The sequence below is a fragment of the Scylla paramamosain genome, chromosome 21, assembly GCF_035594125.1.
Source record: "Scylla paramamosain isolate STU-SP2022 chromosome 21, ASM3559412v1, whole genome shotgun sequence".
NCBI classification, from domain to species: Eukaryota; Metazoa; Arthropoda; class Malacostraca; order Decapoda; family Portunidae; genus Scylla; species Scylla paramamosain.
This window is the reverse complement of record NC_087171.1, coordinates 15,932,286-15,950,875: the sequence shown is the minus strand read 5'-3', so window position 1 is coordinate 15,950,875 and position 18,590 is coordinate 15,932,286. Positions and strand designations below refer to the sequence as shown.

Sequence of the window (18,590 nt, the reverse complement as noted above, 5' to 3'; positions counted from 1 at the left end):
GTACATTCAGACTCACCTTGATCATATAGTCCCTGAACCAGTCTTCACGCTGCACCCCGGACTCCACCACTTTGTATCTGGGGTCACCATCCACCTTGCGCTTCACATCTGACCACCGACTATAGCGATCAATGTCGGCTTCTTTCAGCATCGTAAAGAAGTCCTTCTTAATCTAATTTGGAAGAAACAAGTAATAATATTACTAACTGACATCAATTTCACATCAATATCTGAAAAAAATCCTATACCACTCAGCCACCTGGAAATAAAGTTAGTTTAATGGTCTCCACCTAGAGCTTGCTAACCTACATCCTGCAAGAAAGAAAGATTACATTAAGGGAATGCCCATATCTGTAAGGGAAAGGGGTTTAAGTGATGAGGAAATAAAGGTAAGATGGGAACCATCAAATTTCCCTAACAACTGAAGTATAATACAAAAATTCACATGAAAAGTGTTTTTTTTTTTTTTCATTGTGAGAATATCTGAATTTTTCCATGACTTTTCAATTCTTTGAGTAATACATAGAAAGAAAGTTTTGTTCACTGAGAAGTAATATGCTCTCATCATGCATATAATCATTACAATAAGGTAACTCAGATATTTTAAATCTCGATGGGTCGGGGTCACAAACATGACTAACTTTCAATGCTTTGTACAAAAACAATAATCTTAAAAAATGGTCTCCATAGAATAGTAAACTGTTGACATTTCTGAATATTAATGTCTACAGACTCTGACAATATTTCAAGACAGTCTGCACTGAAAATTAATCAGTTTGAATTACTAAAATGGATTGACTACATAATACATTATATAAAAAAATCTGCTTGAGTTACTAAACAAATCATTTTATAATTCTCCAATATATCCTACCAGCAACTACAGTTTAGTGATTTTCATAAACTTAAGATGTAGGAGCAGGTTATTTCACAAATAAGTTACTGGTACACTTCCAGAAAAAAATCCATATTCTACAAGAATATTTCCATGTATCTTAAATCAAACTATATTTTGATATTTAAGAAATCTTGATATCAAACTAAATTGGTAATGGTCGATAAATAACTGATCATGAGTGCAAAATTAACTGGCAGTACTGATAATTGACTGAGAAAAACGTAGCAAGAGATGGCTCAGTACCAAACATTACATGCGCTTGACTTTATCCCGCTCTGGGGCAGAGAATAAATAGAGAGGGTGGTGATGGTGGTAGGAGTGGAGGTGGAGGGCGACTCTCGACCATGGGGGCCACCCGGACCTTCCAGCCAGCACCGGCAGCGACAAGAGGCTGCAATGCGCGACCCAACATCAACAATTGATCTTGCTAAAGTGGCAAGCAAGCCCACTCAGCTGTACTTGTGGGCTCACTCGCACTGCCATGTACTGACTGCATCTGAGGCCTCAGCAAGGTCACCACCACACCAACTGCTTCCTCCATTCTTATGAGTGATGCGTTGTGATAAGTATATTTATGGCCAAACACTTTTATTCATCCTTTTAGCATTTAAGATTTTATCTGTTTATAGGTCTTAATACTTGAATCATGCAATGAACAGCTGATTGTTCTGCTTTTAATATATATATATATATATATATATATATATATATATATATATATATATATATATATATATATATATATATATATATATATATATATATATATATATATATATATATATATATATTTAGACCCTCTTTGTAGATATGGCAAGAAAATTGGCCTTCAATGAAATTCATGTTCTCAAGCAAGCAGCTTTTTCACCAAATACCTTGTATTTTCAGTTACCTAATATGAACTGCCACACATGAATTACAGGACTTTTCATTCTGTAATTTTCTTTTCTAGAAATATAATTCAAGCAATCTTTACCCAAAAAGAGAAGAAACACATCTTGAACTTAAGAAAATAATGTGACACAAAGAGCAGCAATACAAGGCATACCAGAGCTATAATGTTTTAAGCAATAGATCCTGAGGGTTAAATTAGTAACAGATATGTATGTATTTATTGAAATTCTCTAGTTTCAGTCACTTAAGAGAATTTCAAATTTATGAGAGCTTACGGTGCAACCAATCATCTAAGAAATCTGTATTATAAGAGATTCATGAGATTCAAACTACTCACATTTTTCAGTTCACCTGGAGAGAACAGATGAGAATGAGATGAAGACATCATGAATATACAACTCACAAAATTACAATAAAAACTTAGTTACTATAAAAAAAAACATTACACAAAATGTAAACAAAAAAAAAAATTCTACATTACTTGTATTTCAAAATACATAAGTGAAACCTGTCAATAAGACAGCTTTCAGATTACTTGATCATAAAACTATGGCTGATATTAAAGGAGAGAAGACACATCTGCTACCATTTACCCCAGAGATGCACAGACCTTTTATAAAGCAAGCAACATGAATGGTACGGATTAGCATTAACATTCTGTATCTTCATGATCAATGAAAGTCAATCATATGCCACAAATAATAGAGGATATATATATATATATATATATATATATATATTACATTGCAGACCATACAGCTATAAATTTCCTAGTTTTCAAACAGCAATGCTAAAAGAGGATGTTTTCAAGATTGACATTTACCAAACTTACAATTAAGACATGTGTATATATTATGCACATATACACAAAAGATATCATGAATTATAATAACCTGAAAAGTCATGTTGTAGATTTCCCTGAAAAATAACAATTTATTTCTCTGAAACCTAAAATATAAACTTCAGTATAAATATCACATAAACATAAGTCCCATGAGACATTTTTTTTCTAGTTATCTCCAGAAATCAATCATCAAGTCATTCTATGGTAAAAATGTTTGATACATATGCTTTCTTTGCACTGGTTTGTTGTTCTTGGAGAGATATCAGTTGGCAGGATGGCAGCACCATTACTATTAATTGCCACCTTGATGGGTAGTGAAATTTTTTGAAAAGGAAGAAATTACATGAACAGGTGTCATGGAGAATAAAATGAAATTCAACTGAGTATTGTTGCAAAATAAATAAATAAAAAAATTTTTATAGTAAAATAAATCACATGCAATAAATGAAGGCAGCTGTACTTGTTTGTTACCAATGTGAAAGTCCCCAGAACTTACAAACCTGAGAAAAAAAACATGTTAAAAGACACTTTTAACTTGGAATGATGTGATCTTTCATTTATGGAGCTAAAAAAAAAACTCAGGACATTCAGTATAAGCCACAATTAATAAAAATTTCTTTAAATTAAATTCTCTTGAAAATGTTAAATTCAACATTTAAATATTGACCAATGAGAAAATTTACTTAAATTTACTCCTTAGTCTGAAAATAAGAATTTTCAAATTTAAGAAAAATATACCCTTTGTAGATTATCTACATAGATCAAATATGCATTATCATTTTTTTTTATATATAAAATGAAATTAATCTCTGCCATGTATTCAAAATATTGTGGGGATTTAAGGGTACCATATACCACTCATATATTCATCTCCCTCATGATCTGTCTATCTATCTCTTCACACCAGAATCCCCATTTGTGCAACATTAATGTTCCTGGCACTGTGTTCAAATTCCAAGTGAATTCAAAGGAAAGACATGAGGGATAAAACTCTAAAGAGTGCCCCTAAAACACTTTTATATATGTACCTATACAGCTTTCAAATAGGTAAGGATTGAAGATCAGAAAAAAAAAATGCCCATTCCCTGCTGTAATGCATTTTGCTCAGTAAACAGTGGTCAACTGTTCCACAGGAAGTTTTTCTGCACAGAAATGTTACCTTTATTTCCACTCAAGCCCACAATCTATAACTAGATAAGAACAGCTGAAGAATTCAAGAGGCACCACCAACACTGATACTGAAGTAAAAAGTTAAAGTATACCAACTCACATGTTATACTTGACCTATTAAAAGACAAAGGTGTAAATGACCTCCTACTGTTGACATTGTGACAGTTCTCAAGTGATAATCAATACAGTTCTGAGAGCCAGTAGAGTGACAGTATAGTGCTCATAATATTCATCTTATGTAAGTTCTAGTGAGTAATAGGGCTATCATTCAACTACATTTTAGTACTGAAAACTGTTATTGTACCCCAGTCAGTATTGAAACCACATGTGGCAATTATATTCCTAAAATGTAAATGTCTGAAGACAACTAGTGTTTCAATATTACTTATTCTCTTGATTTCTTAAGTCAAGACAATATACACTGCTCATATTCTAGATTTGCAAAGAGCTTGCCAGATATATCAAGTGTTATATGTACTTGTGTGTGTGTGTGTGTGTGTGTGTGTGTGTGTGTGTGTGTGTGTGTGTGTGTGTTATACAAAAGGAGGATTGCAAAGATTTACTTGTTATATTTAGAGATTGGACTGTTGTGTGTACCAATCAATCAATCCACTTTATTATCTCTTACCAGTCTAGCAGTGTCTCTAAAAGATACCACTGACCTTTTCTTTTTTTCCCTCTTTGCCAAATTCATTACTGGTTCAGCTGCCATAATGTCCACCACAGTTCAATGATAACTTCAACTTGAACATTATTATTCAAAAATGGGTAAGAGAATCCTTGGAGCCTGGAGACTACAGGCCATGCAGCTCTGTGAGGGTGAAGACATAACTACTTCCTAACTGAGTGGCTACAAGTAAGATGCAGTCACTGCCACTAAAGTCTAGATATGAATACTTTCCTATTATGCCACCTAAACCCAATTTTGCTACTTGTAATGTATATCATAGTTGGAATTTTATTGCCTTTTTTACTATCATTTAACTTGAAGATAAACTTGACAAATTTAAGTACTGTGTGTAACTAACAATAAGTGAATGAACACTTCTCAAAATATGCATCTGATGAATAAACTTAAAGCTTAGGGAGCAAGGCTCTTGTGTTTTGATTTCTTCCATTTTCTTTAAATCTACATCCACAAATACACATGCACATCTAACCAATAAACTAAGCAAGAAGCCAACATTCAAGTAAAATTCATATTAAAGTTATAAGCACACTATTTTCTCTCTCTCTCTCTCTCTGAACATTCAAATTATTCAACAAGCAAACTCAGTCCCTCTCCACCATCGCACAAGAGCCTTTCCTTCTCCCTGCTTGTATACTGAAGCTCTCCCTCTACCTAAATCTCTTGCTGATGTCCTACAGTTTAGGTTCCAAAGCTATCAATTCTTTTAACTTCCTTTACATAATAAATTGTGTGGCTTGACATAACTGTTTCATACAATGAGGCAAGATCCACATGTACACACACACATCTTCTCTTATGTTTAAAAAAAAAATATGAATAAAAAGGAGGTGACCATCTAAATAACTAAGTCAGTAATTATTCAACCATCTCCCCATCATAACGTTAAAGCATTACATAAAAATGTGTAAAATCCAATCAAATAAATGTAGTTATTAAAAATTTCATTATTAGAGACTCTTTGGTTGGGAGATTCAAGAGAAAAAGAGAAAGTGTGTGTGTGTGTGTGTGTGTGTGTGTGTGTGTGTGTGTGTGTGTGTGTGTGTGTGTGTGTGTGTGTGTGTGTGTGTGTGTGTGTGTGTGTGTGTTACACATATGAATATTAATGTTCTGTTCTTCGTTGAGTGTCTTATATCTAGGTATTAATCAAATTTGATAATACTAAGAATGTATGGACAAATTATAAATGAGCTTGAGAAATGGGTTAGGAAGTATTTGTTAGGAATAAAACGGAAAAAGAAAAATATAACACTATGTGGATGGTGCAATGTTATGCACAAAGAATCTTTCAGGTTTCCATCTCTATCTGAGCAAAATACTTAGCCTGTCATTTAAAGTATAAGAACCTGTGAGTCATTGTGGCATTGACCTGTCTACGTCCAAGGTTGAAGCATTGGAAAGTGCTGGGCAATGAGCATTGATGGGCATCAGTGGGAGTGTGAAAACTTAAGTTTCAAGATTCCTGCAGAAAGTATATGTATTAGAAATGTATAAAGATTGAAACCTAAATTTCCTTTTTCTTCTTTTCATTAAACTGGACTAATTTCCAGAAATATGATGCAATATTAAATCTTAATAATCATTATTAATCATTTTAGTGGCACAATTTTCAATGAAAAAGCACAACTCAATGATGCATTAAATAAAGTACTTTAGCAAATCTTCCTTCTCAAGAAGCACTAATAAAGAACACTTTCAATGACTTGAGAATCCTTTAAAATTAAAGTTTCTAAAACTAGGCAAATAATATTTTCTCAAAGTATTTAGTACTAATAATTATAAATACTTCACTTATGAATGAGGAGAGGAGAAAAGAATGCAGCTATCATATTATGTTAATTTCTGGAATCTATATTAAGCTGCAACAAATTCTGAAATGTATGTATTTTCCTATTGCATCTGTACTTTTATTATATAAATCTGAGATCATAGTACAAGACCTTCATCCACCTCACTCAAATGAAAAGAACCACTTATTCTTAGTGTTAGCATAAATGGTTGTAGCTTTTAGATATAATATGAAGCATAAGGCTTTGATACAATCATATATTCAACTCAACATCAAGTGACCTCCTAACAAATATTCACTGTATCCTGATCGTGGTTTGATTTAGCAATTTTCATGCACATATCTGAAAAATTACTAGTCACTACACCTTGCCTTGAATTTCTGGCCCGAGACAGACAAGCCCTCAGGATGTTCTTACCTACAACAATCCAGAACCTGCCTAGGGCTGCAAAACTGTGCTCCAAGCTTATTTCCTTCTTGTTTATAACTTCCACTGCATAAAGCAATACTCTGTACACAAGCTTTCTATTACAGAATATCTTAGAAGTTTCCAAGTATATCAAAAATTCATATTCCAGGCAAAAATATTAAATGTATAAAATAATATATATACTTAAGAGTTACACTGAATGTCATCTCCAAATATTACTTCACAAATTTCAATATTTTTGCATGATTTTTTTTTATTATTAAGTGCCAATCAAGAGAAACATTTACTTCTGAAATAAGTATATTCATGTTTTCTAGCTCCTGCACACACACATAGATAAATTAATTTTTTTTTAAATCCAAAGTTTTAGTGAAAAGCTAAAGTATTACTGAAAGTGAAAAGTTAAAATATCAGGGATGCTGTGAAATGTGATGTTCACAAGAACAATACAATTTTAATTTTCTAGATTCAAATGTACAGGTCAAATTATCAGAACTCTGGAGGAAATTGACTTGCTATCATGTAATACAAATGAAAAGAGAAAAAAGAAGATAAAAACAATATCACACAAATGGCCATCTCAACAGCAAGGCAAGATTTATTATTCTGGAACAAATTCTATCTAAATTTAGTCCTGTATCACACACAAATTATTTTTAAACATCAGTAAATTAAGTATGTACTTGTATGTGATTATCTCCATTGATGTTTAATAGATCACATTCAAATAATACTTCTAAACAGAAATCAATCTCTCATGAATTAATAAATCATACAGCAAAAATACCTCATGCCAATGAAGCAATTTCCCCAAGTAAAGGAATCTATGTGTGTGTGCACCCCTCCCTCACAGCCACCCTTAATCTGAAAGGACAGTGAGCTTACCTGTTCACGCTTGGCAGCCTTTTCTTCTTTCTCTCGGCGGCGCACCTCCAACAGGAACTCATCAAACAGGCTCTCCCTCTCTCGCATTTTCTCAATGTTGCGGAAACGGTCGTCCTTGCTGTACTTGGCGGCAAAGTCGCTGAAAGATGATTTCCCGTTCAGCCCGGCTTCTTCCAGCAGCTTCCGGAACTCCTCCTTGCGCTCCTTCAGCTTGTTTCTCTTCTCACGACGTTCCTCCTCAGCACGCTCCTTTACATATCTACACAGAAGGATGGGTGTCAAACTTTCAACTATACACAAGATAATGCATGAAGTAAATAGAAAACTGCAGAAATTAACCCTTAAACTGCCAATTCATATTTACTGAAATCTTGTACAGAGCTGCTAATTTAACCAATGCCGTATAAGGGAAAATGTATTTCCAATAGTATGTCATGGATGGCAAAAATTCTAATTTGAAGAATTACAGAAGTTTCAAAGTGGTATATAAAAATAATTAGAGCAAAGAACAACCCTAAAAGTTTCCTGCCTTTTCAAAAGCGCGGGAAAAATGTGACACGTCAAGTGGAGTGACTGGCACGTGGGATCCTCCTTACACTAGCCCCGTTTTCTCTCTCTCTCTCTCTCTCTCTCTCTCTCTCTCTCAGGTAATAAACTATAATAATATAACATAATTTAGTCTCCCCTGTTATGTTTTCTATGATACTCAGGGTGCATCTCTCTCTCTCTCTCTCTCTCTCTCTCTCTCTCTCTCTCTCTCTCTCTCTCTCTCTCTCTCTCTCTCTCTCTCAGGTAATAAACTATAATGATTTAACAATTTAATCTCCCCTGTTATGTTTTCTATGACATTCAGGGTACATTTCTACCCGGCGGGTCAGGATAGGCTGCCAGATATCTCCCACTTTTTCACAAAATCTGATGTGAGAGCGTTGTCATGCAATGTGATGGCCTCGTGATGTAGTCACTAAGTTGCCAGCAGTCCCCAGAACAGTACTGAACCAAGGAACACCGCAAAAATTCAAAACAGTAGCCGAGAAAATTCATGATTACATGAGCAATCAGTGTCACGGGACGGGTGATGCTTGATTACATAAGCGATCGCAGCCGTGTCAGGGTTAAATACAAAAAAATAAATAATTTCCAAGCAAAAAATCAAATATAAATAAATTTCCCCTAGTAAAATTTAACATATCATAGCTCCAAGTTACAAAAATTTGCTTTTCATGCAGAAATGGTTACCAGTTACTACACATAATTCTGCAAATATCTGGTTGAAAAATGAGAAATCTTTATAAAGAGGAATTCAACATTTCTATTAAAAGTACTTTAAATGAAATACCTGCTCCCCAATGATGATGATGATGTGAATCAAGACAAATCTTTATAAAGAGGAATTCACCATTTCCATTAAAAGTATTTTAAATGAAATACCTGCTCCCCAATGATGATGATGTGAATCAGGACAGTCTTTGACCTCAAATGCCATATAAATCAACCAATGAGAGGAGAAAGAAAAATCACACTTACTTCTCAAATACCTGCTTTCTCTCACGGGATGTGAGCAGAAGATAGCGAGAATCAAACACTATCTTGGAGAGCTCCTTTTCCCAAGAACTAAATGCAGAAACCTGGAAAATATTTTGTAATTTACCCATTTATCAAATAAGACGAAACATGTCAAAGATTTTCACTTGAGACAGCAAAGGGACCACAAATCTCTCCCCTGTCATTCTAGTCATACAGTGAGACAAGATAAGCCATCCCACTGAAGATGGATTAACACACATTTTCTATACAATCAGATGCCAGATTTTATTTTGATTATATAAAGAAATAAAGCAGTACAACCAACCCCTTTCTCTGCTAGAAGGTCCCGGAACTGCTTCATGCGAATCTCCAGTGGAACAATAGCACGCTCTCGGGCCGCTTTCACCTCAGCTTCTATGGCAGCTTCCTTTCCTATATCAATCCTCTTAACTTCCTCCTTTACATGCTGAAACATATTTATATTGTTTTCCATCATAATATTGAGCAGCTCATATATGAGAGAGAGAGAGAGAGAGAGAGAGAGAGAGAGAGAGAGAGAGAGAGAGAGAGAGAGAGAGAGAGAGAGAGAGAGAGAGAGAGAGAGAGAGAGAGAATAGTTAAGAAATATATATTTATGATGAAAATACTGTAGCTATTAACAAAATTCAATTTATTGATTAAATTGCATCTATAAGTGTTCAACAAAGTTCTACGAAAAGAATGGTAACCCAAAATCAGATCGTTCATTGAAGTAAATTGAAACAAACTTCATATGGTTAACATTGAAGGCTGACACATGCCATGTGTCAGAATGGATCTTGTATCTTATCATTTAGAGACTCAAACAGAAAATATAGAGTGACAATAACACAGAAATTACTACAAGGCTCAAAAATTTCAGTGAAACTACTAACACTCAGAACTGTTGAGGCTGGACTTGTCACCGTCATGGTTGCCTCAGTCCTTGGCTTTTTGGAGAGAGGTTCATCCTTGGAGGGTTCCTCAGCTTTGTTCTTCAAACCTACAACTTCAGCTGGAGGCGTGGTGACCATTTTCTCAACATCTGCACGTTCTACTAAATCTGCAGGTTTCTCCCACACAGATGTTCTGTAAGAAAAACACAAAATTTTAAATACTAAATAAGGTGAAACTCAGTAGTAATTACACTCATTTGTTCAATAAACCTGTCACATCGTAAACTTTAAGCCATTTTTTTTTTTTTTTCAGACCAGCCACAGATTGGGAAGTTGTGATCTGACATAATCCTAGAGAACACAAACACATACACTCTGGCACTCACTTTGTTGTTGGGTTGTAGAAGAACACTCTTCCATCACCAGTCCACACTACACACCAAGGGGTGCCCGAGACTGGCTGTGATGAGACAGGGCGACTGAGATCCTGTTGAGCCTTTTGGTCCTCCATTTCTCCATCCTGTAATAAGAGTATCAAAATACAGTATTACTAAAACTTCTTGAATGCCTCTTAGTAAAGACCAACAGCAATTCAATATTATTAAAGGGCTTTTTAAACTTTCCTTTGTAGCATTGATACTAAAATTGTGTGCAGATAATTAACATAACTTTGAATCATCATTGTCAACCTCCATTGAGGTCTGCTTGTCATCAGAGGAGGCCGAGTCTTCCCCATTCACTTTTGTGGTGCTGCCCTCTTGGGAATTTTCTGTCTCAGTGCCAGGAGCTCCTGGCCCACTGTTTACTGAGAGACTGATGCCTTGAGCTAATGCTAATCTTGCAGCTGCAGAAAATTTGTAGATGTTACACTATGAAACAAAAAAATTTAAAAACACGTTTCTTTCACATCAATATATAAATTGGATGAAGGCTGGAGACATCTCTCATGAAACTTTAGTTTTTAAAGGACAAGAAAGCAGAAGCAAAGCAACCTTGTTAGTTCAATTTTTCTGCATTCTCCTCTAATATATGATAGTATGATAATCTTCATATTAAAACTTTACTGTATTACAACAGTATATATAGAGATCGAGAAAAGATTCACCTACCTTCTAAATCCTTCATAGCTTGAGGCTTGTCCCAGACACTCTCCTGCGTCTTAGAATTATAATAATAATTTTTTCCATTAGGAGCCTTGTGCTCTGTCCAAAAGGCAGCTTGAGCCACCAACTCTGGGTCTAAGTTAGAGTCATCAACTGAAGATGAAGGTGCCCCTTGGGTCACCACTGTGGTGCTGCTTGCCACCACTACAGCACTGGTCACTGTGCTCACTGTACTGTCACTTACACCACCATTACTGCTGCTCATACCAGGAGTGTTGCTGCTTCCCTGTTGGATAAAATGTGCCAATCTCGTGTCTTCATAAAATGCATTCATACTTAAATAAAATCATTATAAATTCCAGTGATCTAATGTGAAAAAATCAGCTAGTGGATGTAAGGCAAACCTTTAAACAACAGCCGGCTGACACAAACTACTTACATCTGGTCCTGACATTGGCTCTGCTTCATGCTGCTGCTGCTGGGCTCCTGGTGGCTGCTGCTGCTGCTGTTGTTGAGGGGGTTGTTGCTGCTGCTGCTGTGGTGGTTGTTGCTGCTGCTGCTGCTGAGGGGGTTGTTGCTGTGGTTGCTGCTGCTGCTGTTGCTGCTGCTGCTGCTGCTGCTGCTGTTGCTGCTGCTGCTGCTGCTGTTGTTGCTGCTGCTGTTGTTGCTGCTGCTGCTGTTGTTGCTGCTGCTGCTGATCCCCCATAAGACCACCCTGGGACATATTTCCCATCCCTGGAGGAGGCATTCCCCAGCCTGGAGGACCCATAGGAGGCCCAGGAGGCATTCCATGTCCTGGGTAACCATTCCACCCTGGCCCAGGCCCAGGTCCAAAACCTGAACACATTAAATATCAATCAATAACTCAATATTGGATGTCCACAGCACAATTAAACAAAATGCTCACTTCAGGCATTCTTAACATTTACTCTCCCATAATCCTTAATACATCATTCATTCCCAAAGCTTTAATTCCTACAGTCACAATATCTGTCTAGCTATTCTATAGATCTCTTCTTAGTCTGTTAAACCAAATAATGGCAACTATTCTAGAAAACAACATATCACAGGATTCTAAGATGGTTTAACTGAAAAAAGGCAGATTGCTAATGAACAAAACAATATATACAAGTAAGATAAATGTAGTGCATGCATGAAGACAATCTCTAGTGAAATGGGAACAGTACTGAAGCATTTGAAAGAAAAGAATGAAAAGGAGAATGAGAGGGTAAAAGAGTGTAAGTAAGGAAAGCAAAGAATGAAATAATCTTATTTTTCTATCACGGGTGGGATTATTAGAAGCAGGTGTCAAATCTAGACACACACACATTTTTTCAGAGCTTACCAGGAGGCCCAGGTGGAACACCATATGGAGGAGGTCCCCCTGGCCCTCCAGGAAAAGGACCACCAGGGGGCATTCCAAATGGAGGTCCACCAGGGGGAGGACCCATACCCACTCCAGGTGGTCCCCACTGCCCTTGGGGTCCCTGCCAGCCCCCAGACCCTTCATCATCACCATCGTCTTTGTCACCATTCTCTTGGTTGGGGGGACCACTACCACTTCCTCCTCCTGGTCCCTGGTTATTGCTGCCAGTGTTGCCACCACTACCACTGGAGGTTGGGGGCCCTCCACCTCCTCCTCCACCTCCTTGACTAGGAGGTGTTACACCTGCAGCCTGAGCCATGGCTTCAACCTAGACAGAAAGATGAAGTACAGTATTTCAATAAAAATACCTAAAGTAGCTAAAAAAGCTTTCAAAATCTTTCTTCTTCAGCTGACATTCAGATAATGAAAGCAAATTTATGGTGACAATACTCTCTACACATACCTCTTGTTGTGTCAGGATTTTGACACCATCTCCTTCAGGTTTGGTCCAAGTGGTTTCTCTGGTTCGAGCATTGTAATAGTAGGACTTTCCTTCCCCTGTCTTCGTCTCCACCCAGATCTCACCACTCAAGTCCATGCCTCCAAGAGAATTTTGTTGCTGAAATGTAAAGCAAAGCAAATAAAAATAAGCCTTGAAAACTTCATATATACAATGATTGGTATAGGAGTAGAAGTGAAGTGCAGTCACTATGTCCATGATACTTTCATACAACCTTCTTGCATTTATTCTAAGCAATCTACAAGTAAACGCTCACTTCTGCCCTCACCTTCTATTCCTCCATTCCTAGTAACATGTGGTAATTGATAATCAAAATAATCTATCTTCACAAGCAACACAACAGTCAACACCACATTCATCTTCCTACTATCTACCCTTTCACACATTTCATCACTTTGTTCTAGTTTCATTCACGTCTTCCTGTTACACACCCTTTTAGCAGCTATCTCAATCCCTCCTCTGAATCACTTGCCAAAATAGTACATCTACAAACAGCAGCAGATTCAGAATCTACTACATCATCAGAATTCACCACACTCACACTTCAACCAAACACTGTCATAAATATCCATATGAACCTAAATGTATTAAGTGGTTTGGGTGTTATTCAATAAATAAATAAATTAATAAAATAGAAAAATGAATTCTATGATATATAACAATGAGGGAGGTGAAAAGTTTTAAAGCTAGCTCTCTAAATCTACACAAATAGCTACCAAGTACACAATGTTTGTACTGAGATATGGAGATGAATACACACAACAATTCATTATCAAATACATATAAAAGACAAACAAGACACTTACATTCTGGTTGGGTTGTTGGTTAGGTGGTCCACCTGGTCCAGGTGGACCCATTGGCCCCCATGGTCCAGGATGACCCATTGGACCCATTGGGCCCATTGGTCCCATAGGGGGCTGTAAAAAAAAAATAATAATTTAAGTGTAAAATAAGATCCAATAGTACATAGACTTAAAGGTAAATGAGATTCTATTAAAACAACACCTGTACATCTCAAGTAACATTAAAGGATTCCTTTTCATTGTCAATTCTCATTGAAGGTTGCAATATCAGAGTTTTTTCCATCATGCCTTCTGCAAATGCAGGTGGCATTCAAAAAATAATTTTCTAGATCAACCACAATGTTTACTTGAGTTTTAAGACAAAATTTCAATTATACAACACATTGATGCTCAAAGCATGAGAGGGTTATCTCCCCTGTATAATGGGGGATGTGTTTTAGTATATGGAAGAAAGCATGGAAGAATGAGATGACTGGTGTACAAGGATGACGTGCATAGACAGGTACAAGTGGAGACTCATCTGTCATGGCAATCCCTGAGGGAGTTCCCAGGAACACCATCAAACTACACTACACCAAAAATTTCAATCAAGCAAATTTTTTTTTGCAAATTATGCATTTTTTTCATTTTATTTAGTAGTTAAGATCAAATGCAGCACAAAGGGTACAAAAATCATATCCAGTCAAAACATCATCAGTGCTGGCCCTGGTTAATAACTGGAAGGATGACTGCTTGGGAACACCATGCAGGCACTCTCTGACTTAGGTCTGCACTTGATAAGATTAAGAAAAATTCTGAATGACAAACTGGTCACTAAACTCTCCACTCTTGACCCTTCAAAACCAATTTGTGGACTCTCCAAATTAAAGAAAATTACTTTAAAATACAAGATTTACACAAAATGGGGTTAAAATCAGCAATGTAGCACTAGATCGCAGCATAACCTATAACAGAAATGGAATAAAATGTTTCTTTTATGTGATGCTGGAGAAGCAATACTTTTCAATCATTATGCATTTACAACTACTGTTCTCTTAGCAGCAATGCTCAAAAAATGTACAGAGGGGCATTTCAACTTGCTGAGGGTCAATGATGTATAAAGCCATTCGGAGTGAAACCGCAGTGTTGACGATGACTTGCATATTCATTTTCAAGAAAAATTCCTATGGCATCATGTTCAATTCTTGTAGACTGATAATTACAAGTTCCAATCACTTCTCGACCTATCTTCTGGCAGAACTCTAGTCACACCATGCTCCTGTTTGTCACAGAGGGGTGCCTCAGTTATCACTTAGTTATTCCAGAATAAGTAATTCCTATTGTCTCATTTGTAGTTCAAGTGGCTTGCTTCAAGCATTTCTCGACCTATGTCCTGGCAACACTCAGAGCTGAGCCGTGCTCCTGTATCTCATGGAGAGGTACCTCAGTTATCACATAGCTATGACGTCAGCATGATGTGCAGATAACCTCCTCTGACTTCTGAGGATGCTTCTGAGCTGGCATTGGCTTACGAACCTGAGACTGAGTTGTCTTGGGTTGACTCCCCTGAGTCTGCTGAACATCCTGAAGACCAGGATTACCAAACAGAGTCATCATCATCATCATCAGAGGATTATGAAGGCCTGTGACGTTTCCCTCGCTGAGCTCAACGGCCGCCTCGAGGCAGGCCTAGAAAGAAACATCATCGCTCTTCACGTTCTACACCACCTAGAGCTGCAGAGCACTCCACTGTGATGTAGGAAGAAGAAGAAGAGGATGATGCACAAGAAAAAAGCTCTCTGCTCTTCATGAAATCCATTGTAAATAGGGTGAACAATGAAAAGAACGTATTCAAAAGAGTCGTAGTAATGCTTCTCCACCACCCTCACACCCCACATGTTCCCTACATCCTCCACTCACACTGTGCCACATCCATCCTCCCTGGAGCCTGCATCCAGTACAGGGAGAAAGGTTGTGGGAAGCAGCATGGAGATTGGAGGAGACGAGTTATACTCACTTGCTGGGCTGACCACATCTCATACAGCCTTTATTGCCAATTATGAAGGAATCAGCTGGGAATTATGCTGTGACTACATATCTTTTCAAAATTGAGAGAGATTCAAAGCCAAACTGATGCACAAGTACAATGGAGAGAGCATCCTCAATATGCACAAGTATTTGGTTTCTGGACTCCTTATGAATAAATGGATTTGTAAATATTATTGGAGTACATAACATAACCCACCACTGTATGTGACTTAACACCAGTGGAATGTCCTTGTGTCCTGATATACTTCCTATCATTATATTTTGAAAGGTTCCATACCTAATAATAACTTGCCATGGTAAGCAGTTTCCAGATTCTCTGCACTACTAGATCTCCGAAGTCCTCCCGGGTCAATTAATCCAAGCATTCTTATATATACTTTTAATATCAATTCTTTTCATCCTGTCACTCTCCACCACCCTCTCTGCCTACACCACCCCAGTCTACCTCTTCCTCAGTTCTCTGTGATCTTCCTTCCCCAAGTTATGTAGTTCAGTGATGCATTATGTATCCACTTTTTCAAGCTCATTTCTACCTGCTTTAGCCTGCAAACAGTATTCTTCACTGGACAAGTGTCTCCAGCATACAGCAATACACTCTACACAAATATTTGTGTATACTGACCAGTCTTTTTGATAATGGATGTGGACAGATGAGGAATTTGTGCTAATGGTTAGGATAATGTTAATAATGGGGGGCGCAGAACATTTGGGAGCCACAACAAATACAAGTATCAGAGTATGGGCAAAGCCGACCCATCACAGGCATTTTCACACAACACCAGAGGAATGCCTTCCACTTGAGAATTTTACGAATTCATAAATAATTGATATTAACTTAATTGTGTATTGAGGAAGCCCTGTATTTTGATGTACTTGTGTGTTATTTTGTTCAATATAATACATACTTATGGCTTGTGGCTTGAACATGGTCCACTAAGGCTCACAAAGAGCTTACGGAATATAACAAAATAACTGAACGTAATGTGTTCCAGTGTTCTGGTCAGATGCTGCCACTGTCAGGAAACTAAGAAGAAAACCACAGGCATTTCTCAGCCTGTTAGATCTCAGTGATCAAATGAATTGTATTTTCACAAATTACTCAATTCTATTTTAAGTTCAAAATATAAAACAAATAAGTAAATAAAAGATAAAGTTAATATAAGTGATGGGATGGAGTTTAATACAAATATTTACAGGCAGGCAAAGGGGCAATGATGAGTTAAGTATGGTGACTTACCATGCCTGGTGGACCCATGGGGCCTCCCATGCCTGGTGGTGGGGGAGGCATTGGTCCCCAGTTAGGGTCAAAGGGTGGGGGAGGCCCTCGGGGCCCAAACCTTGGTCCCCGTGGCCCAAACGGAGGTGGGCCTCTGAATCCTGGAGGTGGAGGACGAAATCCTGGTCCACCTCGACCCCTAAATCTTGGACCTCCAGGCCCTGGCCCTCCTGGCCCTCCAGGACCCCCTGGTCCTCTTGGCCCCATTGGCCCCATTGGTCCCATTGGACCCATGGGTCCCATTGGACCAAAACCTCTTCCTCGACCCCTGAAAAGTCAATCCTTGGTAAGCTGTGGAAAAGAATCTTCGCTGTGTGCCATCACATCAAAAATGCAAAAAAGAAGTATAAATATAATATTTATGAAAATAATTTAAGGATAATCTTACCAATAGCAACTCCTCATAGAGCAGCTAAATTATACACATCTGTTAATAAATATCCACTGTATAACGTGTGTGGGGGTTAGGTTTGTGACCTTAAGGAATGGGGGTGTCCAGTCAGGGCAAACCCCCGCAAGTAAGATTACGTTAGGTAAAGTGAGATTAGGCATAAAATTTCCCGTTTGCAAATTATGGCGCTTCGTCCTTAGACTTCAACATGAATGTCAAATTTGGTCTATTTTGTCCTCCCCCACCCTAAAATCCCGCTTTCCCACCAGGTCCCCAAGCTTGCTTGTCCTGGAAAGGGGCGGCAATAGAATACTAAGATAAGAAACCGCAATTGGTAAGATTTACCCTGGCTTGTGCACAATAAACCGCGTGGTTTTTTTCTTATTTTTGGTGGTAGGAGGCGGTGTTTGGCTCTACTTTAGCTTTCACCACCCGAAAACTCAGCTTTCCCACCAAGTCCCCAACATTGCTGGATGTGGGAGCAGGAAAAAAAAAAAAAAAAAAAAAAAGGAAATAAAGCCGCGTGACTTTTCTTAATACCTGAAAATCTTTAGGCAAATTACACTCAATTATTTCATAAGCAAATTTACATCCCTCCACTGCTGATTAAAAGTGCATGCGTGCGTGAGGCAGCCGCCGGTGGTTGAAGGGTTGCTTGCTGTCCCGCCCGCTTATCTTCCCCTTTGTCCTCTTACCACACACGCACACACACACATATACCACACACCACAAACCACACATACACGCCTCGTCACCTCTACAGGCCTGACACATACCACAGCCTGCAGGGTCAATACACACAGCCTCGCCAACAACCTTGAGGCAGGAATACAATGATGGGCTCACACCACTACCCACACACATCACCTGTCCCTGCCTCACCTGAAGCCCCCTCGTCCTCCTCGCATGGACATGGGTGGCCCCGACCCTCCGTCATTGTCCACGTCGGCATTTCCACCTTCCCCAGGGGCGGAGTTAATTTTATCGGGCCCGTCAATTTCTTCCGACATCTCGATGAAGTAATGCCTGATGGCGTCCTCGAGGCAGCGCCCACTGTTGCCACC

General features: G+C 38.0%; 1 protein-coding gene across 9 annotated transcripts in view; it reads right to left on the bottom strand.

Annotated features, from left to right (window-relative positions):
• Nucleotides 1-18,590, bottom strand: part of LOC135111118 (transcription elongation regulator 1-like) — a 24,451-nt gene extending 5,861 nt beyond the window's left edge. For 2 of the 9 annotated variants that reach the window (XM_064024088.1, XM_064024094.1), the window contains exons 1-14: nucleotides 18,409-18,590; nucleotides 17,097-17,403; nucleotides 13,835-13,945; nucleotides 12,972-13,127; nucleotides 12,488-12,836; nucleotides 11,582-11,979; nucleotides 11,149-11,428; nucleotides 10,710-10,883; nucleotides 10,426-10,561; nucleotides 10,040-10,232; nucleotides 9,451-9,591; nucleotides 9,126-9,226; nucleotides 7,599-7,857; nucleotides 17-172 (exon numbers count right to left, since the gene is read on the bottom strand). In XM_064024088.1, coding sequence (XP_063880158.1) covers nucleotides 17-172; nucleotides 7,599-7,857; nucleotides 9,126-9,226; nucleotides 9,451-9,591; nucleotides 10,040-10,232; nucleotides 10,426-10,561; nucleotides 10,710-10,883; nucleotides 11,149-11,428; nucleotides 11,582-11,979; nucleotides 12,488-12,836; nucleotides 12,972-13,127; nucleotides 13,835-13,945; nucleotides 17,097-17,403; nucleotides 18,409-18,536 — 2,889 coding nt within the window. In that variant the 5' untranslated portion in view covers nucleotides 18,537-18,590. Of the gene's footprint in view, nucleotides 1-16; nucleotides 1,290-4,274; nucleotides 5,957-7,598; nucleotides 7,858-9,125; nucleotides 9,227-9,450; nucleotides 9,592-10,039; nucleotides 10,233-10,425; nucleotides 10,562-10,709; nucleotides 10,884-11,148; nucleotides 11,429-11,581; nucleotides 11,980-12,487; nucleotides 12,837-12,971; nucleotides 13,128-13,834; nucleotides 13,946-15,346; nucleotides 15,500-17,096; nucleotides 17,404-18,408 lie in introns of those variants that run through there. The other 7 variants (XM_064024091.1, XM_064024090.1, XR_010273561.1 and 4 more) reach the window with 7 other exon arrangements.